The sequence below is a fragment of the Oryza brachyantha genome, chromosome 10 (genome assembly GCF_000231095.2).
Source record: "Oryza brachyantha chromosome 10, ObraRS2, whole genome shotgun sequence".
Lineage (NCBI taxonomy): Eukaryota > Viridiplantae > Streptophyta > Magnoliopsida > Poales > Poaceae > Oryza > Oryza brachyantha.
The window spans coordinates 603,827-627,355 of record NC_023172.2 but is presented as its reverse complement, the minus strand read 5'-3'; the positions used below and the strand labels follow the sequence as shown (position 1 = coordinate 627,355).

Below are 23,529 nucleotides of genomic sequence, written 5' to 3'. Positions count from 1 at the left end.
AACTTACTTCCTCCGTCCCAAAAAAAACCAACTTTTTGGTTTTTGTGTCGAGCATTTGACCATCCGTCTTATTTAAAAAAAATTCAAGAAATTTTTAAAAAATTAGTCACACATAAAGTACTATTTATGTTTTATCATCTAATAAAAATAAAATTATTAATCGTAAATTTTTTTTAATAAGACGAAGAGTTAAACATTGTATCTAAAAAATGAAAAGTTGATTTGTTTTGGAACGGAAGGAGTAGCTAATAAAATGTAGCCCAAGTACAACCCACTCTAAAATAAATAACAATTATGTAAGTTTGTTGAATAAGATAAATGATTAAACATATTCTAAACAGTTACTGAACTACATTTCTGAAAATGTTGCATCCAGATCATCTGATCTCGTTAGCTATTCATGAATGATTAAGTCAGGTTTGGTTAAGAAGACAAATTTCCTCAGCCATTCGACAAATTGAACGGACGTACAGACATGTCTGAATCAACTTGGCACTGATTTGAGGAAATGATCATTTGACAACTCAGCAAAAGCAATGGTTCCTATGAAACGCATGATTAGAAAATAATATAGAAATAGAAAAACACATATTTTTTAGGAAAATAAGTACAACACAGATGATTATGGAACACATAAAAAATAAAGGACTTGTTCAAATAGACTACACGAAAACACTTCAGTTGTAAAGACTTAATTTGAAGTAATATATCAGAAAATACAAAACATTATTTGAAACGAACGATACCACACATCAGGTGACGATATATCCTGAAATAAGAGAAAGTTCAATACTATAGCCAACTATTAGCTTCAAATCGTATATAGTTAATTCAATAGTCAATTTATACAATAGTTACCTATAAAACATATACTGCCATGTCCCACATGTCATACATATATTGTGTCTTGGAGTCCGTGCTACAGCTGACTACAAATCTATAGCTCCCTGCTCTGATCTCTCTGCTCTCTTATTTCCTTAAAATATATTTATAGCTGGCTTATAGTCTGCTGTTGTACTTACTCTAATCACTACAGTATAAAGCTAAAGCACATAATCAATGCATCATCATGAGCAACATTAGTATGTTGGACAAAGAACACAAATCATTAATTGTTCTTGACCAAGAACACAATTAAATCTTCAGTTGCTGGCCAGTAATCTCACCATCCCAAAACTCTTCAACGGTTTTGTATGGACCAGATTCGTGGACATAGAAATCACGACATCCCCTCCATTCTGGGAGGCCGCTTATCGCTTGGCGATCACCATCGGTGAGCTCCCAATCAAAGATTTCGAGGTTCTCTCTCAACCTCCTCTCGTTGAAGCTCTTTACGATCACACAATCGCCTTGCTCATATACCCACCTCAGGCATACCTACAATTTCGATTATACATAATCGATGCACACATTAGAATTCCTAAAGCTCAACATATCATCCATCTTTTAAATACGGTTCTTTATCTCTTTTATAAAATTTATACTATTGGGTAACCCTGGTAGTCTTTACACTTTAACATGTCATCCATCTTACCAACTACAAACTTTATATTATAATAAAATAAATTTTGTGATACTTGAGAAAGTGCTTGGAGGTAGCAAAATTTTATGCTAACATTTTCGTATATACCTCTAGATACTAAATATATGAGATATCAAGTTTTACGCTAGATAGAAAATATGTAACGGCCTACCGTGTCTTAAATTTTTTCTTAAGAATTATGACCAATCTCGTGTAAAATGGGGTTTTTAAGTTTTGCCACTTTTTACCGGAAACGTTTAATAGCTCTCACAATGCTTGCGAGAGGAGAATGATAAATCTGTTGCCCAGTAATATGTAAGAGTGACGAAAAGTTAAAAAATTTTAATAATAAGATGTGTACTTACCTGGGCAACCGTTTTGCCCCTCTCCAAGGCGATTTGTCTGAGAAGAGGGCAGTTGAGGACGGCATTGCTGCCCCATATAGTGCCACTTGCTCCTAAAGGAGAGTAGGCACATAGCTGCACATTTCTCTCCTTACAGAACTCCCTAAGTTTGTTCTGCCGGCAATTGGGGTTTATCTCAACCTGCGAATTTTTTGTGATTAATTTGAGTATATTTATATGTAAATGTATTAGACAAATTGGGATGAAGCATATGTGCTAATATTTTGTACAACATATTGAAATTAACCTGATTGGCTGCAGGAGGGATGGTTGCAAAGGAGAGCAAGGTGCCAAGCTTCTTGCAGGTGAAATTGCTGACACCAATGGCTTTGGCGAGACCTAGCCTGTGGCACTCCTCCATCTCCTTCCACACCCCTTCCATGTCCATCATCACAATGTCCCCCTTGCTGTACACCGGCGATGGCGGCGCTGGTGGCACATCCAGGCTCAGTGGCCAGTGAATGAGGTACATGTCGATGTACTCCATCTGCAGGTTCCTGCAGTTCAATTAACAAAATAATTAAGCTGTAGCTATCTATCTAGATTTCATGGTGCAGTTGCATGGCTGCATGGTCACCGGAGTGTTGCCCTGAGCGCCGGCACGACGTGGCCGGGGTGCGCGTGGGCGGGCGACAGCTTGGAAGTGATGTAGAGCTCGTCCCGCGACGCGACCATGCCGGAGCGCACGGCCCCGAGGCGGCCTCCCAGAGCGGCGCCTCGGTGCCGTACACCGCCGCCGTGTCGAAGTGCCGGTAGCCGGCCTCGATTGCTCGCAGCACGGCGTCCCTGACGGCGGCCGGCAGCTGCGGCGCGTCGAACGGGAACGACGCGGTGCCCATGGCGACGCGGGGCATCGGCTTGCCCGAGCTCAGCGGCGCCTCCGGTATCCTCGTCGCCGCTGCATCCGCCGCACCAGGGCCGGCCATGAACGGTGGCGCGAGCAAAGCAAAGATATCGATCAAATTATCGAGCAAGTTAACTTATATTTATAACGCTTTGGTAGTCTAAGAGTCGAGACGCTGACGATAAACAAATTAATGTAACTCGTGAGGTACAACAATTATTAGAAAATAATCGAGTTAGAGCTATAACTGTTAGTGCTACAGACGGGTTGGCGAGAGGAATGGAAGTGATTGACAGATAAAGAGAAAGAGGTGAAGTGAAGAGGATGATTAGAGTGAGTGAGATAACCGTTTGATTTCGTAAGTAGTACTTCTCTGTTACTAAATGATTGAGGTTATTGATTTTTTTTACGTATTTAACTATCGTTTTATTTAATAAATTTATATAATTATTAATTAATTTAATTTAATTTAATTTATTATTAAATATACTTTTATGCATATATATATAGCTTTATATATTTCCTAAAAAATGAACAAAACAAACGGTGAAGCATATATCAAAAAGTCAACGGTGTTAAATATTTAGGGATGGTGGGAGTATTTTTTAGTCTTCTTTATATTTATTGATGATCAATATATATATATATATATATATATTAGCATTCACTGTATCTAAAATAAAACTAGAAAAATCTTATGCTATGAAAAAGAGGTCAGAGAAAGATGATGGTGATATATTGATATACGAGTATATTGATCACGCGCGTGTGGCTGCCTTGAGTTCTTGTCTCATCTTCTCATTTCTCAAGCTAGTGGTACACATGACAAGCTAAAAAAAAAAACAAATATGTCTACCTTGTGCCATGTCAACACCTTGTATGTGAGTCTTCTATTAAGACTAACATAGGTTAATAGTGTGGTGATTAAATCAGGTAGTAGTGTAGTTAAAGAGTAATATGGGTAAAAATTATTGTGATGTTATTGTAATTTGCGAGTGTTTGAAGGGTATAGCACTAAGTGGGGATAAGGGATGGAGGCGGATCCGATGGAGACGGATGGGAGACGAGGCCGGCGACAGAGGGCCCACTTGTGGATGAAGGCGGCGCCGGCGAGCGGCGAAGGGCCGGGGTGCGGCGGAGGGCTGGCCGCCGATTGGACGTGATCCCACCAGCTGCGCGTGTTCTTCTCTGCTGCGTGCGTTCTCTGTCGATCCCACCAGCTTGTTAGATTAATTATCTTGTCATCGTACGAGAACAGATATGCACGGATGACTGTTGGTTCAGATAGATAGAAGATAGAAAACTAATCCCTTGTAATTAGGACTCTAAACCGATGTCTCCACATGCGTATATATACACATCTAAACAGCGTGTTTCAGCGCACAATCAATCAACACGATTTCCTGCTCTCATCTGAGTTGTTTTACAGCTGCGTTCCCTTTGTTTCTTTCTTTCTTGGCCGCACGGATGGTCCTGCTACGTCGGCCCGGTTAGCAAATAAAAAAAAGACTAATTTATCTCTCTCTACTTAAGAAAATGATAAAGATACCCATTAAAATCAATGGTGATGGAACCGCGTCTCTTTACTCGCAAAAGCACCCATGATTAAAGAACAAAAGTACGCATGTTTCTTTTCTATTATTGTGTCATCTTCCTTTGCATCTCTCCTATGTGCTTATATACTAGATGCACTTACGAGACATAGACGAACTAGCAATAAAATTGGTCTTTAATTGGCCTTAATGCCATGAAAAACATAACATATTAACCTTGTATTTAAAATGCAAATACCTGCATCACACCGACGCATGCATGGCTGATGCTCGTCCCATTTCAAAATATAAGTATTTTTACGATCGATTTAAATTTTGTATTACAATATAAGCCTTTATCCATTGATTTTCATTACTTCAATTATTACAATGATTATAGAGCCAATCGGATGCTTAGAAAGAGAATTTAACCAATTCAAAATTTCAAATTGATCATTGAAGTAACTAAATATGAATCTTTTTAATATCTCCTTACTGTATGTTAAATAACTTAAAAATGTCTATATTTTGGAATGAGTATAGTATTTCTTAGTGCAATATGTATTTGATTCTTTTGATTAATGCATAAACCAATTGGTGTACGTATTAACTAATACACAAATGCTTATGCATCTTCGGATATACTAATTGGTGTATTAACCAAGACGCATGAAATTTATTCACGATGCAGAGAGAGTAAAGGGATTTTGAACCATAATTCTTAATCTTTTAGTTTAGCAACCATCACATGCACTAGTCACTTAAATTACCTTGTGATTAAAATATTGATATGTTTTTCTGAAACATTGTCAAATTTAAAAATGTTTGACTTAAGATAAATCTAAAATGACTAATAATATAAAAATGGAGGGGGTATGTATCCATTTTTGCATTTTTCATTAAAAATTAAAATATTATTCAATATATATATATATATATATATATATTGCCCATATTTTTCATATGTGAAAAGTATACCATTTGGACATGAACCCTACCCTTTTCAATAGCGTGATGTGAAATAGCATAGGGAAAATTACAAGACTGCCATTATAATTTTGCTAGATTGGAGATTTATCATTCTGACCCACGTGTCATTAATTTATATGTGCCTCACATGTCAGTAAGATACGAATGATATATCTCTAATTTTTCAAAATCATAATGACATGGGTGTAAATTTTCCAATACTATAATGCCCATTAAATGCTATGTAGAGCATTTTTAAGCCACCACGTGCCATCTCAAATAAACTAAGAAAAATTCTAAGAAAAAAATAAAAATATCTGATCATTAATTTGACACTGAAGTACTTGGATAATCAAAATTGAAGTTCACAGGAAAAATCACTATAAATGATTATCAACCCCATATTTTCACTTTTCCTTATATAAGCCAAAATTTAAATTTTAAACCTTAAATTTAGAGTAGATTTATTTTTTTATTATAGTTATTTGTTTTAGCCTTGTCTTTTAGATTGCTAAGAACATATATATAAAAGTTTTATTCTTATTTTTTATTTGCAAATATATCATTATCACCCCCTATGTTCAATAAAACAGTCATGCATGCATATAGTATCACCTAACGGAGTTTTAGTAGTTATACGTATTGATATTTATATCCTTTCAACTTGTGTCGATTAAAATTTAAGATTTAATAGTGTATTGTACTATTGTAGAGTTTTCTAGAAGTTTTTCATGGCCATTTTAAGGACATGTATTATACCATCTATTACAATACAGAGTGACCTTTAGTTATTCATACATAATCAAACGCTAAAAAGAACTATACAGATTATTCTAAGAAGAAAGCCTATTAATTACTGTTAAATTGATACAATACTAGATAGAGATTGGTTCCATTAAATAATAACACACACAAAGGAGACATAAACATACGCATCAGGAAATAAGAGGAATACAAGAGTATATGTTGGACCAAGAATTAATGCAGGAGATATCGGACCGGGATTCTCTGACTTTAAGTCAGAGATACTTATATCACTAACATATGAGCTCATAAACGACGAGACCCACATTGAACGGTAATTTGTGCTTCACCAGTAATCTCGCCATCCCAAAATTCATGGGTGGTTTTGTATGGACCAGACTCGTGGACGTAGAAATCACGGCAACCCCTCCATTCCGGCAGCTTGCTTATCTCCTGGCAATCGCTATCACTGAGTTCCCAATCAAAGATTTCCAGGTTCTCTCTCATCCTCCTCTCGTTGAAGCTCTTGACGATTACACAATCGCCTTGCTCATACACCCACCTTAGGCATACCTACAATTTTGAATTTTTTTTCATATACATATAGTTAAGCATCATATACATATGCACATTATAGTTGCTTATTTGAAAAAAAAAATCTTTCATGGATAGGTATATATATATGCTATTCACTACCACAGATTCACCCACAACACACATATATCTATTAACCTAACTAGGTTCCAGATACTCGATCTTGGCTATTGAATTTTACATTACAACATGCTAAATTTGTTATGCAGATATGGAACAGATCGAATCTTTGACACCTAAATGAACCATTAAACATAGATAAAATCAAAAACTAATTGCATAGTTATGGAAAAAATCGTGAGACGAATCTTTTGAGTCTAATTAGTGCATGATTAGCTCTAAGTGCTACAGTAACCCACATGTGCTAATGACGGATTAATTAGGCTTAAAATATTTGTCTCACGGTTTCTAGGCAAGCCGTAAAATTTATTTTTTCATTCATGTCTGAAAACTTGTTCCGATATTCGATCAAACGTTAGATGTGATTGCAAAAATATTTATTTTTGCAAACTAAACACAGCCTAATACATACTGCAGCAATATGTGTACCTGAGCAACCGTCTTGCCGCTCTGCAAAGCAATCTTCTTGAGAAGAGGACAATCCATGACAGCGTTGCTGCCCCATGAAGTTCCATTTGCCCCCAAAGGAGAGTAGCCACACACCTGGATCCCTTTCTCCTTGCAGTACTCAGTTTGTCTTGTCGGCAATAGGCGTTTACCTCAACCTGCATACATATATATATACACTCCCAATATATCACAATATAGAAATTAACGCCCATACGCATAAGTATATATATGTGTGTTTAAAAGTTTTGAATTACTAATTATGTTTGTATAAAGAGTTTTACTCACATCCTTCCTTTTGTACCTCGAGATACCGGTATCTCGCGGTACTAAATCGTTCCTCACCCTTAGATCTAGCTAAGTAGGATATGCACTGTTTATCCAACGATCAGAAACGATTTGGTACCGCAAGATACCGGTATCTTGAGATACAAAAGGAAGGATGAAAGTAAAACTCTGGTATAAATTATGAATTACCTGATTGACTACAGGAGGGATGGATGCAAATGAGAGTAGGGTGTCAAGCTTCTTGCAGGTGAAGTTGCTGACGCCAATGGCTTTGGTGAGCCCCAGCCTGTGGCACTCCTCCATCTCCTTCCACACGCCCTCCATGTCCATCACCACGAGGTCCTCTTTGGCATACGCAAACGATGGAGGCCCTTCCGGAACTCCCAGGCTCACCGGAAAGTGAATCAGGTACAGCTCGATCTACTCCATTTTGAGGTTTCTGTAGAATGTTTTTTAAAGGTTAAGTTTAAGACGGGGACAGCATGCGTCGGGAGAGGGGAGAAGAGGGGGCGAGCGGGCGGCGGCGGCGGCGCCGGCCGGCGAGCGGGCAGGGGTTGGGGCGGTGCCATCGAGAAGGCGAGCGGGCGGGACGGTGCACGTCGGGAGCTTGGGTGGGCGTCGGCTGAGGGGAGAGAAGAGAGGCAACGTGTGGAAAGAGGAAGAAAAAATCTGTAAAAGTCCCTCCCAAAAGACTACTGATTTTTAAGGGACTATAAAAAAATCCTAAAAAAGGTCTCTCCTGTTTAGAAGAAGTGAAACTTTTTCAAATAAGTCCTAGAGACTTTTTTAAGATCTAAACATGTGTCTAAATCAACTATCGAGATAATTAACTCTCGCCTTGTCATCTTATTATTAAACGAAGTATATGCAAATAAGTACCGTTAAAACTGGAGGTACCTAGCGAGGTGGTGCATGCTTACCGGAGCGTCCTCCTGAGCGCCGGCACGACCCGGCCGGGGTGTGCGTCGGAGATCCACAGCTTGGACGTGATGTAGAGCTCGTCCCTGGACGCCACCGTGCCGGCACGCACCGCCTCCCACACGGCCTCCCCTACCGCGCCCTCCGTGCCGTACAGCGCCGCCGTGTCGAAGTGGCGGTAGCCGGCCTCGATGCCGCGCAGGACGGCCTCCCTCACCACGGCCGGCTCCGGCTCGCCCAGCGGGAACGTCGCCGTGCCCATGCCCACCCGTGGCATCGCCTTGCCGGAGCGCAGCGCCGCCTCCGGCACCGGCGGCATCCTCCTCGCCGGAGCACCACCACCGTCAGTTGCCATTGGAACGCCGGCCGGGCTCGCTAGCTACCTAGCTTGACGAGATCGATCGATACAGAGTGAGACATCGCTATATATGTATCGTCCACAGTCAACTCACGTCGCTAGCTAGCTGCATTGTCAGACCACATCACATTTTGTACGTACTAGCTGAAAGTCTCAGAACATTAATTAGTTTTTGATGCTATATGTGTTAGTGGTTGTTTTGCAAATAAGATGCGACGGCCCACGAGAAACAGGGCTGGCAGTCACTTCAAGTGCACCTAGTTTCTGCAACATGACATCTGTTTGAACTAATCACTAATATTTCAACTTAATTTTCAACGAAAAAGCCTAGCTACAAGTCTTTTGCTCTCTGGAATATATTCTCCTGTATACTGCCGGCCGGAGTGATGCATGGTCAGCACATCTTCTCGTTCGGTCAGCTCAGATTTCTGATCCGCTCGAGTGATCACAAGACAGATTTCATATACGTACTTTTGCTTCTACAAAATACAATCTAATCAAACAAAATTTACCATATCTGAAGGACAAGTCAGCAAGCTCAAACTTCACGATTCCACTCGTACTGCTCTAGCCTAAATATTTTTTTATTAAGGTTCCAAACACACTCCCATAAGATCATAGATATGATCAATATTTTGTGATAAACAATTGACTTAAATTGATAGAATTTGGTTTAGAAACAATTGTGATGTTGGTGTCGATGTGTGTAACTAACATGAGTCAGATTGTAATATTTGTGTCTGGAAACGGTTGGTTTGTCTCTATATGCACAGGTGATTTGAAGTCAATTGTAGTCAATTGTGAGGACCATGACTAGATTTAGAGAGGAACTGAATTCTGGATGGTCAGGATGCCGTATGACATGGTTAGACTAGAGTCGTGATCCTTAAATGTCAATATCGATCAACAGCGGTGGGATCATAACTAGGCTCAGGGAGAAACTAAGGTCTGGATGATCAAGAATGCCGGGTAACGATGTTGAATACGAGGGGACACATGGTAGATTGATACCGTGTGGAGATAGATGTATAACGGGCTTCACATATTGTGTGCGTAAGCACCGAGAAAATTGCAAAGTAAATCAGATCAAAATTGGACGAGGAAAAGGAAAAAGAGCTGGTACAGTAATCATAGACAGGTACTGTAGCATGCGGATCACGGTAGCAGTCGGATTACTGTAGCGCCATGGATACTCTGGCGCCTGCGGGTACTGTAGCACATAGGCTTGATTTTGGAAAGTGGGATTCTAATTGGTGATAATTTTAGAGAGAGGAGTTCTACTAGGATAAGAGTTATATTTATAGTTAGAGATATTGTTCGAAATATGATCACATTTCGACATATTTTAATTCAAAATCATATAACAGTATGCATGCCATTCCTAGGGGATAATTTAAAATATATGAATAGAACATCTAGTAGCTTGCTTAATCTGTAATAAACATAAACATCCATTTTATATACATGTAGCAATGAAAATATTGCTAACATGCACTCTAAAACAGTAAGGAGCATGGTATACCTGAGAAATGTCCTCCACTGGTATTTGAGGCAGCACTGTCTCCGTTGATGTTGTTTCCGTTGCCGCCGCCGTTCCCGCCGTTGCCGCCGCCGTGCACGCCACAGCTCCCGCTTCCGTTGTTGTCTCCGTCAATCGACATGGTGGAATGATCCAAGTAGTCGTGCGAATGCACTCCCCAAAAACCTTAGCACCCGCCTACCCGTGCAGCTACTCTGGTGAGAGAGGTTCCGGAGGCTTGCTCGTTCTGATCACTTGTGCGCGCGCGCAAGCGATCAGAACCAAGTGCAAGAACTCAGGAAAACATATTCTTTCCTTAAATTACCAGCCGTTGCAAAAAGGAAGGGGCGGACGCAGCGGCCAGATGAGCCGACGCCGATGACGCGCCACGTCCCGGACCGGGCCGGCCGGCGCGCGCGCGTCGCGGCCTTCCTATCGTTTCAACCAGTCAACAGAGAGTCTCTTCTACCTCTCTATTTAAGTTGATGTTCTCCACTTTAATTCTCCAAGGTGGTATTATTGTCTCTATCATTCATTATGGGCTAGTAGAATTTTAATTAACCTTAATTGGGCCTAGCCCATTTGATTAACAGATAGAACTTTTTTTGATATAAATAAGCATCGAGGGGTATGTCCTCGGTGTTCCTTTTGTGAGATTTAGAATTAGAAAATTAGAGAATAGTTGTTGATTCTAGATCGATAATTTTGAGAGGATTGCTGTTGGTGTGCTTTGTAAATACCAGTTGATGAAATAAAATTCAGATCATTCAATCTATGTCTTCTGCTTTTTTCTACTAGTGATTTTCTGGATTCTGACGATCTGATCGGCGGCATAGGAACGACGTAACTAAAGGTAATCTTTTATTTCCGCTAAAGATTTTTGCGTTTTGGTTCTACCGACCATTTATCCCCTCTGATAGGTATGGTTAACTTTGTTTTGATTATAAGATCCATATGTCAGTGGCCAGTCGTACTGAGGCAGGAAGAAGCTAGGGCCGTCCGTTCTGGCCACCATGAAGCGTGACCCAGGCAGTGATAGACCTACTAAGGAACCATAAGCCCACCGGTCAACACTTCATCCAACCAGGTGAAATTCCCATGGTTTGATCCATTGCAGCCCCATTGGGCCATAACTAAAATCTCGCAAGGGATCAAACTAAATTCAATTAAGATAGAAAAGTTCCATTGAGAAAACTGAAATGAGATCATCATGTGACTTTATGTGTTAGCATATTTTCATACTCACTCTTCTACTTACTATACCAATCGGCTTTTCACTTCAAACTACGCACCGTTTCTACCGTGGATTTTTAATCGTTTCTTGATTCATCGAAAACCACGTGGCAACTGTGACTAAACAGTTCTTTTACCGTTACAAAACGGTGACAAAACCATCCCTCCTGTGAATTTTAAATTTAAAACTTTGGAGATCGAATTCGTCGATGTTTTTGCATTACCCGCGGTTACCGCATTGTAAGCTGGATATCAAGGACGGCATCGGCTCCATAAGTGATGCAAGTCTATCCATCCCAAGGTTGTAAAGTGTCTTATTCAAGCCGACACGACGCGGCCTGTGTGCACAGAGCACTAGACCTGTTGTGCCGGCCTTTTTTACCTCGCCGGCACAACCCTTTTCAACAGATTGCTTTAAATTTTCACATTAGTCAGCTAAATACAGAAAATCCTAAACAGTTTATTATAGAATAGGTTCATAATTATGGAATACAAACACGATGAAAAATCGAGTACATACGGTGCCCTATTTGCGTTATCTTTTTTTTTTACTGGGAGAAAGACATTTTAAACTGAATGGAAAATTATTCTGAATAATCAAGCTATATATATCCTCAGGATATATATGATTATTGATTTATATAAATAAGTAGGCTGCTACACGTCCCCATCCCACAGATCTTCAACGCACTTGTAAGGCCCATAATCAGAAATGAACTGCAATCCAGGCAGACCTCTTTGCTGGGGAAGCTGGCTGATCTTCTCCCTCTCTTGCTCACTCAGCTCCCACTCAAATATCTCAAGATTCTCCTTCATCCTCTTCTCGTTGTATGTCTTCACCAACAGAACATCACCCTGCTCGTACATCCATCTCAAGCAAATCTGCATCACAAATTGAATATTGAAACATTTATTTACATGGTCTATATATATATTGACTATTTTATGTTCATTTAAGCTCTTAACTTCTGATCAGTTTTGAACACTTTTGATCCATTGTTATCTAATATTGATAAAGACAACTAGAATATTTATTGAATTTTCTAGGAATAAGTCACATGCCCACTATCTAGTTAGTTAACTTATTTAGTTTGTAAGCCCATACTAATACTGTCCCTTGAATAATGGGACAATTCAGTGGAGCATCCCGTGCTACAAATTTTCATGTAAAATGGGCTAGGCCCAATATAGATTGGGCTTCAAAACAGACTAAGCACCATGTTGATTGGGCTTCAGTATATGTTCAGGCTTCATCTATGTAATGGCTCTCTTGTGAACAATCATGTCAGACCTTGCCATATCGTAAGGATGTGTTGGTTTGCTCCATAAAAAACAAAAGATGAAATATTATTTAAATTTTTATAGCTATTTAATAGTATAAAGTATTAGACTATAATAAAATTAAAAATTTACTCTATAAATATTTGATGATAAACTTCTGTACATAAACTTTTTTTAAAAATTACATCATTTATCACTTTGGAAAATGCATGTGCAAAACCTGATAAATAATCTACGATAAGAATTTATGAAATGGTTAAAAACCATAAGAAAAAGACTAGAATTATTACAAAATGAAGATGCCATGTCGAGTCACATAGCCGTAGGTGTAATATCTGCATCTTAGGCCTCTATAAAACATATTTTACAAATGAACTGTTCAAAATGTTATTTTTAAAATAGGTCGAAAAAGATACTAGATACAAACAACAAGTGTCACAAGTGTCTGGCAGTATCAAAGTTGATACCAACCTCTGAAGATAGCCCCATATCGATTTGTAACGTTGTCCGTAAATTTTTCAGACGCAAATCGCACAACCTACTGATTGATTTAAGGACCATCCTATCCTTGACGACAGCCACTCATGCTTCTCGTACAGCCGGAGCATGCATTCTAAACTCTTCGGGGGCCATCCCTTAGTCGGCTTCTCATCTATTGCATATCATTCAAATAGTCATAAAAAATATAATTTTTTATGAAGATAGATTAATATGTGATATATCACTATACAAACATGCAAGTTAAGATATGACTTCTATAATCCATAACAAAAATAATAAATTAAACTGTGAATAATATACATATACTCACAATTGTATATTTGTTATTTTTTGTATGAATTATAGAAGTCATATTTTAACTTGCATGTTTATGTAGTAATATATCACATATTAATCTATCTTCATAATTTTTTTTATATTTTTTGGTGACTATGGCATGCAATAGACGAAGGGACGTCACCTAAAGAGCTTAAAATAGTTTCCCGTCAAGTCGCACGTGTTCGTGTCTACCATCTTTTATTTATTTATTTACTGTGTGCACGCTTATTAAAATAAAAAAACAGTTTTTTAAAATATATATAGTTTTTAAAAATATATAAGTAAAGTTGATTTAGAAAATCATACTAATTAATCAGTCTTTTCAGATTTTTAAAGTTAGTACTCGCACTATCCGTTGACTAATTTTAGATAATTTAGTAGTTGAGTAAAAATAATCTTCATGGCCATATTTCGTACTAGCGATGGAAAGATGTGCCAACGTTATTTCCAACAGGTGCAATAGTTGTGTATATCCTTGCTTTCTCTAGTTTTCTTGTCTTCTAAATTATAGAGTAATACTCCATCCGTTTTATAATCCGTTTTATAATATAAGATGTTTGACTTTTTTCTTGCAATGTTTGATTATTCGTCTTATTCAAAGAATTATGAAAATATCATTCAAAAAATTTAAGCACGACTTGTTATTTTTTATATTTGTACTAAATTTTTTAATAAGACGAATGGTCAAACGTTACAACCAAAAAAGTTAAACATCTTACGGTACTAACTAATAACTTGTTTTGACATACAATTTTTTTTTATCAAGATGGTCACTTATAGTCACTTATTTTGGAAGATAGTCACCTAATTTGGAAGGAACGAAATTTACCGTTTGGATGCTCGGAGACAAGCTCCTGCAAAACATACCATGACAATTGGTGTAATTGCACTACCAGCAATAAATGCCCGAAAATTTGATACATTGACCCTTTTAAAAACATATTTGGAGAATAGATCCTGCTAAATACTAATTAAAAAATAAACCGTAGGCTCAATGCCATATATCTCAGTGCCAATCTAGATGACGCTGAGATGATGGTTTATTTTTGCAATTAATTTTTGGCATGGTCTATTCTCCAAATATGTTTTCTAAAAGATCAATATATTAATTTTTCCGCAATAATGCAAGATTGATTGATTTATCTAACTGAACTGAACTTTTAATTGAATTTGGCAGGTGAAACCATAGTGCTACATATATCTACTGCTTAAAGCCGAGTCATTTGTCCTCTTTCCATCACACGTCACTTAAAAATTATTGATTATAGAAAAGGAAGAATTATAGTAGTTTCATTAAAAATTCTCTTTTTTTATCTATAGTCCACTGTACTTTGTGCAGTTCATCATTAATTATATAAATTTTTTAGCATCCTTCAAATGTACCCAATTTAGTACTTGAGGTATGATGTACCTTACCATAATTTTGAGTCTTTTATCATCTGTGAAATGTGTTTTGAGATAAAAATAATTTTAGTGCAAAATTTTAGTGCCTTATAATACAGCCTAATTTTTTTCTATTAAAAATATGGTACTTTGAATGATACTTTTTAAGGATCCTATAAAAGCTCTAAAATTTTACACTAATTTTTTTTACCTCGAAACGCTTTTTAAGTATAGTAAAAAAACTCTAAAATTATAGACGTATTACAATGCACATATATTGCATAGTATGAACTAAATTACCTGAGCAAGCGTCTTGCCTTTGGATCCGGCGATCTGATGGAGGACGTCGGAGTCCATCACCGCCGGGCTGCCCCACGGCGTGCCCTTCGCTCCCAGCGGCGAGTACCCGCACAGCTGCACGCCCTCCCGCCGGCACACCTCCCGCAGCTTCCTCTGCTGCCACATCGGGTTCATCTCCACCTGGTTCACCGCCGGCCGCACGGCGGCGAGCGACAGCAGCTGCTCCAGCTTCTCGGCGGAGAAGTTGCTGACGCCGATGGCGCGAGCGAGGCCGAGACGATGGCACTCCTCCATGCCACGCCACACGCCCTCCATGTCGAACGACGGCGCCATCTCCTCCTTGGGGAACGGGAACTCGTACTTCCCGGGCATCACGCTCGCCGGCCAGTGCACGAGGAACAGGTCGACGTACTCCATCCCGAGGTTGCGGAGCGTCTCCCTCGCCGCTGGCACCACGCGGCCGGCGTGGGCGTCGCTGCACCAGAGCTTGGAGGTGACGAACACGTCGGCGCGGGAGGCGATGAGGCCGCGCCGGACGGCCTCGGTCACGGCCGCGCCGACGCAGCCCTCGGTGGCGTATAGCCTGGCCGTGTCGAAGTGGCGGTAGCCGAGCTCGATGGCGCGGAGCAGCGCCGCCGTGGTCTCCTCCGAGGACGTGAAGGGGAACGCCGCCGTGCCCATGCCGATGCGCGGCATGGTCGGCAGCAGCGCGCTCGTCGGCACCTCCGGGATGCTCCCCATTTGCAGTGTGCTGCTACCTCTGCTGAGTGTGATGGTCGGACCACGAGGGGTGTGTGGCTTCATTTGTAGAAAAACGAGTGGATCTGCTGCATGCTGCACCATCGGTCGTAATACGTGGGTAGTGCACCACTTGCACAGAAACAACTGCTGCTCCCTTCCAAAATATACTGTTTAGTTTTTTAATAAAAAAATAATTTATAAGTAAAACTTTTATATACTTATTCTTAGCAATCTGAACTCCACATTTAAGGTTACAAATTCAAGTTTTGGCTTATAAACATAAGCTCAAGCAAAAAGATGGAGTTGATAGCCATTAATTTCACAGATTAAAACTTATCATAAGACATAAAAATTTTACGCATCTATGTTCTTTTGTTAACCAATTGTAACCTTACTCTCTGTTTCATAATATCATTTCTCAACCGCTCACAATGTACATATTTAAGTTTTCGTTTTTCGCTTGATGTGTGTTTAATCCTACATGTTTAGGAGCAGCATCAGCAACCTATAATGACAGTCATGTTGTATATATGGTGATAGGAAGAAAAAGATTGGTAACAAAGGGAAAAGTTGGCTACTAATTTATAGCAGTCTGCACACTCGACACATAAGGTAGAAATATAGTCCCAACTTTTCGCTAACCAATAATATTTTACCATACTCATCTAGCACTTTGTGTGTTGGTCGCCTTTCTAAACTATTAACATTAACTATAGATAAATGATAATTTTTAGATCTAGCTATTGGCTATATTCTTGACATTAATTGTTGTCGGAGATATGGGTCTCGGGTATCCCGTGAGGTTGGGACATGGCAACTATGGTCCCAGAAACTCCCAGACCCCAAGGGGAAAGGGGTCGGGCCCAGGGAACGCGCGCCCCCGGGGTTGGGATCCACGAGTGCCAGCCAAGGGATGGGGTCGGGGCACCCCCGACCCCCGCGGTATGCCCTAGACGTGCTGTGGGTGCCCATGTGGTAGGAGGACATAGCCTACGGACTAAACCACCGTATTTATTGCGATGGGAGAGGGCCGGGGACACGTGCAGCCCTCGCGGTAGACCAAGTCGTGCGCCTGCACCGCATTAAATATCGTGCAGACGCGCATGCGAGCAGGTACCCTGATAGGGCAGCGATGCCCTTGTCATAAGACATAAATTTTTACGCGTCTATGTTCTTTTGTTAACCAATTGTAACCTTCCTCTCCGTTTCATGATATCATTTCTACCGCCCATAACATCACATATTTAAGTTTTCGTTTTTCGCTTGATGTGTGTTTAATCCTACATGTTTAGGAGCAGCATCAGCAACCTATAAGGACAGTCATGTTGTATATATGGTGAAAGAATGAAAAAGATTGTTAACAAAGGAAAAGCTGGCTACTAATTTGTAGCAGCATGCACACTCGACATTAGGGAAGGCAATGCGTAAATACCCATTGGATATTGGTACCCCAGACCCATACTCACCAACAAAATTTCATACTATCAAAATATCCATACCCGTCACGGGTAGAAAGATTTTCCCAGACCCATACCCACTTGGCTAAACTTTACCCGTCGGGTTACTCATATACCCACAATAGTTTAAAAGAATCTAAAGTGCATAGTTTTTATATAGTATATTACAGTAGACACTAATACTTAAGATATCACATATTCATATAGTGTGGTGAAAATATATGGATGGTTTAAATACCTAGAGTTTTGGTTAATTGGGCTAGGCAAATTTAATATTGGACCATAACGTGCATTTAAACTCGTGGGTATTTATTACCCATGGGTAAACGGGTATGGGGATCATAAGAACGTTTCCATACGTGTGTATTCATCGGGTGAAGGTTTTTGTCCGATTGCTTACCCACGAGTGATATATTTAGTTCATATACACGTACTCTAATAGAGTAAATAACCATCGGGTCTCGGGTCATGCGTCCCCGTTGCTATCTCTACTCGACGTAAGGTAGAAATATAGTCCCAACTTTACTCATCTAGCACTTTGTGTGTTGGTGGCCTTTCTTAACTATTGATATTAACTATAGATAAAATGATAATTTTAGATCTAGCTATTGGCTATATTCCTCACATTAATTGCGCTTGTATCTTTAAACGGATTGGGTAGTAACGAAGGTATCGATGTTGATCTGGTCAGTACCAATGTGATAGTTAGGCCATTCTGAGTGGCCCCTTTTCGTTATAGTTTCTAAGCGTTCTAGTTTTTTCTATGAAATAAAAAGGCATCTCTCAGTGGTCTATTTTATTTTACAGTATCATAGATTTGATATACATAGAGGAAAATAGAAGGTAGACCCCGCACGAGATCTACATGAGAGAAAGGTTTGGCTTCAATAAACTTTCATTTGACTTTTATTTGTTTGGAAATAACACCACAAGCCTTTCACTAGGATGAAAGGTTCTATTCTCTTTCCTAATTAAATTCGTACCATATCTTTAAAATATCTGACGTGACACCTAATTAATGCTAAATAAAAGTACCACGGAGAATAGCCTTAGAGCACATGCGAGCTGATCTGCTTAATTAGCACTAATAATAATTCAGTTTTAGTATTTTATATTGCAATACTATTTATTTACTAGGCATGCAATATTGCACAATGATTAAATACACCTTTTACATCTAGGGCCCAAAGCCGCCTAGGCTGTTGTGCTGTGTTCAAAGCGATCGAGATATAAGTCTGACCAAGACGAGATCTCTTAGTATCTTTTTTAAGAAATAAATAAAATATGCTAGTACCTGATTAAGAAATTTGTAAATGAGGACTCATTGTGTGGCCTAATGTGTTATGTGTAATTCTTTTACGCATGTGATCCATTTCATGAGAATATCTATAAGTAAACAAATACTCAAATATATATGTCATGGTGTAAAATATTTATTTTACGGCCAACAAAACCAAGCATGAGGAAGTTTTTTTTTTAGGGAAGGAGTAATTATTTTACCTAAAGACGAATGATGGGATTAATTATTATTTTTTACACCAGGAGGGAAGAGAGAGCGGGCAAAGAGAATTTTTTTACGCTGAGAAAAGGTGAGTAATTCCTTTGACATCAAAGTGAGGAGGGATTGAGGGAAGGCGACATGCGGAGAGAACCAAATGTTTTGTTTTTACTGTAAAAATTCCACAACTTCTTCACCGAGCGATTGGGAGAGAACCATTTTTTTTCTTGTTTTGCTGTATCTATTCCACAACTTCTCAAAAGAACGATTGGAAGAAGGTTTTAGACAGCATTGGACGTATCTACTCAATCAATATTTGTCTGGATATATATGTTTTTCTTGTTAGGGATTAAATCCCACTGAACCAACAGAGGCTTGAGTGGAGTCATTCAATTCGTATTTGAAATATTTATTTTTGTAAATTTTTTTGTTGTTGACATATTGTGAATTAATGATGTAATGCTCAAATTAAAACCAAGATTAGAGATGTATCCAAAGCTAATAAGTGTTATATTTCTCGACCAACAAAGTAACAAGTACATACGTGTCGAACAATAATTAAAAACTATATTGCTCTTATTTAGGGGCTTGGCTCGGTTCGGCCTGGCACGTTACAATAACAAGCTAACTCGGCTCGGCTCATTTGTCAACTTATTGAGCTCGAGACCCACTGTTAATTTAGTTTGATTTAAGATTGCCCCCTATTATTGCTACAAACACATCCTTGTGACCGTAGACCCTCGCACGTGCTTGTACGAATACAAATAGGCCGAGAGTAGCCATTGTTGTCATTCAAGTCATGTCTTGTGCTTTCACCGAACTAAACTTGACTAATGCAGTTGCTCATAAAGATATGCTAGGTCATAAGAACATGCATAAAAGGATCATGAGATTGTGCCTGTAGTGATGATAGGAGGGATCGAATTTCGAAGCAAGTTGAATTAGGAATTGATATTTGTAGAAAATCGTTTTGTAGGGGAATCTCAAAAAAAACGTAACATTTGGAGTTGTTTGCAATTTTTTCCCATATATTATGAACGGCGAAGTTGTATGCAATTAGTTTAATTATATCAAACGTGTCTCGCGTGTCGCTCGAGACTCTCGTTGATTCTCAATACTGGACATACGTACGAGTCCAACTTGTGAGCAACTCGTGACAGGATCCTCATTTGTTTCTGCAATTTCGGGAAAAAAAAACAGTGTTTTTGTCCGAGTTCATCTACAACGAAATAATTAATCATTTCTCCGATACATTTCATATGGTCACACTCCATGGTTTCCCATTACGATTTCTCTGGGATTTGCACTATTAATTACACCTGTCAACGACACCGGCAAGTTACATTATTATGGTACAAAGTTATTTTACTTATCGAATAGAAATAGATTACTGATTATCACAATGGAGCACGTCAATATAGCGCTCAATTGGCATTAATTATTTCTCACCAAAGGAAGATAATCAAATGCCAAGTTATTATTGATGTATATAGCTAATTAAGTAGGCTGCTACACGTCCCCATCCCACAGATCTTCAACGCACTTGTAAGGGCCAAAATCAGAGATGAACTGAAATCCAGGCAGACCTCTTTGCTGGGGAAGCTGGCTGATCTTCTCCCTCTCTTGCTCACTCAGCTCCCACTCAAATATCTCAAGATTCTCCTTCATCCTCTTCTCATTGTATGTCTTCACCAACAAAACATCACCATGCTCGTACAACCACCTCAAGCAAATCTGCAGCATCAAATTACTTTAAAAAATATAATACATCACGCTTTTTTGGTAAAATTTGTGATATAAATATATACTTTAATTATTAATATTTTGGGCAACTCTCTGATATATTTTACTGGTAGTATTACACTACCAATAGAAAAGGGGTATTTTTTACTTTGTTATTACTTAATTAGCAATATTTTGTAATTTTGTTTTTTTAATAAAGATCACAATAAAAATGACAATATTACCCCTTCAAATTTGTACTGAACCTAATATTGTTGTTAGTATAATTTAATCGCAGCCGTCTAATAAAAATAGATCAACGGTATAGATTAAATTTTACTACCAGTAAAATACATCAGAGTCAGTCCTAATATTTTTTGAAAAAAAATGAAACATGGCGTCTTCATACAAGTATCTATATTATTCTAATAGGAGGTAACAGCGGTAACAGCGAAATCTATCGTCCACTGACTGTATTGTTTCAAAATAGTCTAATGTATTATTCTATTTTTTATCTTAAAAAACAAGTTTCAATCAATAATGGCATACGTATGATTCATGTTTTTTCATAGCAAAGCATAGGTTTGTATTTACGCAGTGAAGTACAATGAAGGTACCTGAGCAAGCGTCTTGCCCTTGGATCCGGCGATCTGATGGAGGACGTCGGAGTCCATCACCGCCGCGCTGCCCCACGGCGTGCCCTTCGCTCCCAGCGGCGAGTACCCGCACAGCTGCACGCCCTCCCGCCGGCACACCTCCCGCAGCTTCCTCTGCTGCCACATCGGGTTCACCTCCACCTGCTCCACCGCCGGCCGCACCACGGCGACCGACAGAAGCTTCTCCAGCTTCTCGGCGGAGAAGTTGCTGACGCCGATGGCCCGCGCAAGGCCCAGCCGGTGGCACTCCTCCATGCCGCGCCACACGCCCTCCATGTCGAACGACGGCGAGATCTCCTCCTTCGCGAACGGGTACTCGTACTTCCCCGGCGGCGTGAGGCTGACCGGCCAGTGGACGAGGAACAGGTCGACGTACTCCATCCCGAGGTTGCGGAGCGTCTCCCTCGCCGCCGGCACCACGCGGCCGGCGTGGGCGTCGCTGCACCAGAGCTTGGAGGTGACGAACACGTCGGCGCGGGAGGCGATGAGGCCACGCCGGACGGCCTCCGCCACGGCCGCGCCGACGCACCCCTCGGTGGCGTATATCCTGGCCGTGTCGAAGTGGCGGTAGCCGAGCTCGATGGCGCGGAGCAGCGCCGCCGTGGTCTCCTCCGAGGACGTGAAAGGGAACGCCGCCGTGCCCATGCCGATGCGCGGCATGGTCGGCAGCAGCGCGCTCGCCGGCACCTTCGGGAAGCTGTTGCTCGCCATGGCCCCGCGCTGGAGAGTGAGCTACGTTTTTGTGTACATACATACCATACATATTTATAAAAAATTATGCATGTGTGCATGAATACACTGACGATAGATAAGGCATATTTGTGAATGAAAAATAATTTATGATTAAATGTTCTTCTTAGCGATTTAAAAGTCACGGCTGAAAAAAAATTACGATAAAAACATCAAAATAAAAATTAAATTTTAGCTTATAGACATAAACATAGGCAAATAGACGGACGGTAGTGTATGACTGCATTCAGCAACGTAACAAACACAGCACACGCATTGAATGTCGTACCCATAATGGCTTAGGTCACTTTCAATGGAATTTGTTCTTACTAATACTCGTAACGAACAGATTTTATATCTCCATAAAACCGTGCATAAATTGTTTCTCATACTGCAAGTCTCTTGCATGTATTGCATATATAAACAATAAAATAAAAAAAATTATCATATGATCTATTTCAATCACCAATAAAATATTTTATCGCTTACGTGACACCATATGAATAATAATAAAACTTCCATAAGGAATGGCATGTGTATTCTGCTTGAGGTGGTGCCATGAGTTATCACTGTTTTCTATATAAAATTTGATACATCTTAATTATCACTGCTTTCTATGTAAAATTTGATAAATGTACCAAATTTTACATAGAAAACAGTGGTATCTCATAGTACCTTTTCAAGGATAATAAAATTACTCTTATTAATTACACCTGTACATGTAGGATTCAAAGCCACGTTGGGTTATGCCCAGTTAAAAGCGATCCATATAGTCGGGTGACGAAGATGGTGACGACTTGTACTATAAAATACTCCCTCCATCTCTAAATGTTTGACGTCGTTAACTTTTTAATACACGTTTGACTATTCGTCTTATTTAATTTTTGTGTAAAATATGTAAAGTTATATATATGCATAAAACTATACTTGACAATAAATAACATGATATAAAAAATAATTAGTAATTATGTATATTTTTTAATTAAGATGAATCGTCAAATGTGTATTAAAAAGTCAACGGCGTTAATATTTAGGGACGGAGGTAGTATAAGGACTACCTCACTGCCTCACATCAATTTTGAGACGAATGGTAAGAGAGCCCGTTATAATATAATCAATAACATAATCTATGTGCTAAAATTTATTATCACAAGTAGGTCAATGAGAGAACTATCACTGAAATAATAACTTTCTCCATTCCATATCACAAGACTTTTAGATTTAAATTAAATTTATTTATGAATCAATATAGTCTCTTTGTCTCATAAAAAACCAATTAACCTAGAACTCGATATAATATATTGTAGTACTACGAATCTACACATACATTGTCTGATTCGTTACACTAGGATGTGTCATATTTAATAGTATACTTACGCTTTTAGGGTAGAAAATATATGTTTTATATATAACTAAATTATTATATCTATATTAGTATAAATAGGACTAAA

General features: G+C 39.3%; 2 protein-coding genes, 1 long non-coding RNA gene and 2 pseudogenes across 3 annotated transcripts; 1 reads left to right on the top strand and 4 right to left on the bottom strand.

The window, feature by feature from the left end:
• Positions 1 to 816: 816 nt before the first annotated feature.
• LOC102711462 lies at positions 817 to 2,852 on the bottom strand (annotated as a pseudogene).
• A 3,273-nt stretch (positions 2,853 to 6,125) lies between these two features.
• Positions 6,126 to 8,762, bottom strand: LOC102712394 (annotated as a pseudogene).
• LOC121055596 lies at positions 7,785 to 11,370 on the top strand. The gene is made up of 3 exons (XR_005812642.1): positions 7,785 to 7,872; positions 11,058 to 11,112; positions 11,208 to 11,370. It is a non-coding gene; the product is annotated as an uncharacterized LOC121055596 (long non-coding RNA).
• An 878-nt stretch (positions 11,371 to 12,248) lies between these two features.
• Positions 12,249 to 16,118, bottom strand: LOC102711184 (probable NAD(P)H-dependent oxidoreductase 2). Its single transcript, XM_040528209.1, has 3 exons — positions 15,276 to 16,118; positions 14,422 to 14,446; positions 12,249 to 12,374 (listed from the first exon to the last, which is right to left on the bottom strand). Exons 1-3 carry the CDS (start codon positions 16,116 to 16,118, stop codon positions 12,343 to 12,345), a joined length of 900 nt encoding a protein of 299 aa, XP_040384143.1. The 3' UTR covers positions 12,249 to 12,342.
• Positions 16,119 to 20,123: 4,005 nt separating this feature from the next.
• Positions 20,124 to 22,065, bottom strand: LOC102710905 (probable NAD(P)H-dependent oxidoreductase 1). Its single transcript, XM_006661544.3, has 2 exons — positions 21,311 to 22,065; positions 20,124 to 20,705 (listed from the first exon to the last, which is right to left on the bottom strand). Exons 1-2 carry the CDS (start codon positions 22,058 to 22,060, stop codon positions 20,481 to 20,483), a joined length of 975 nt encoding a protein of 324 aa, XP_006661607.2. The 5' UTR covers positions 22,061 to 22,065; the 3' UTR covers positions 20,124 to 20,480.
• Between the last annotated feature and the right edge of the window lie 1,464 nt (positions 22,066 to 23,529).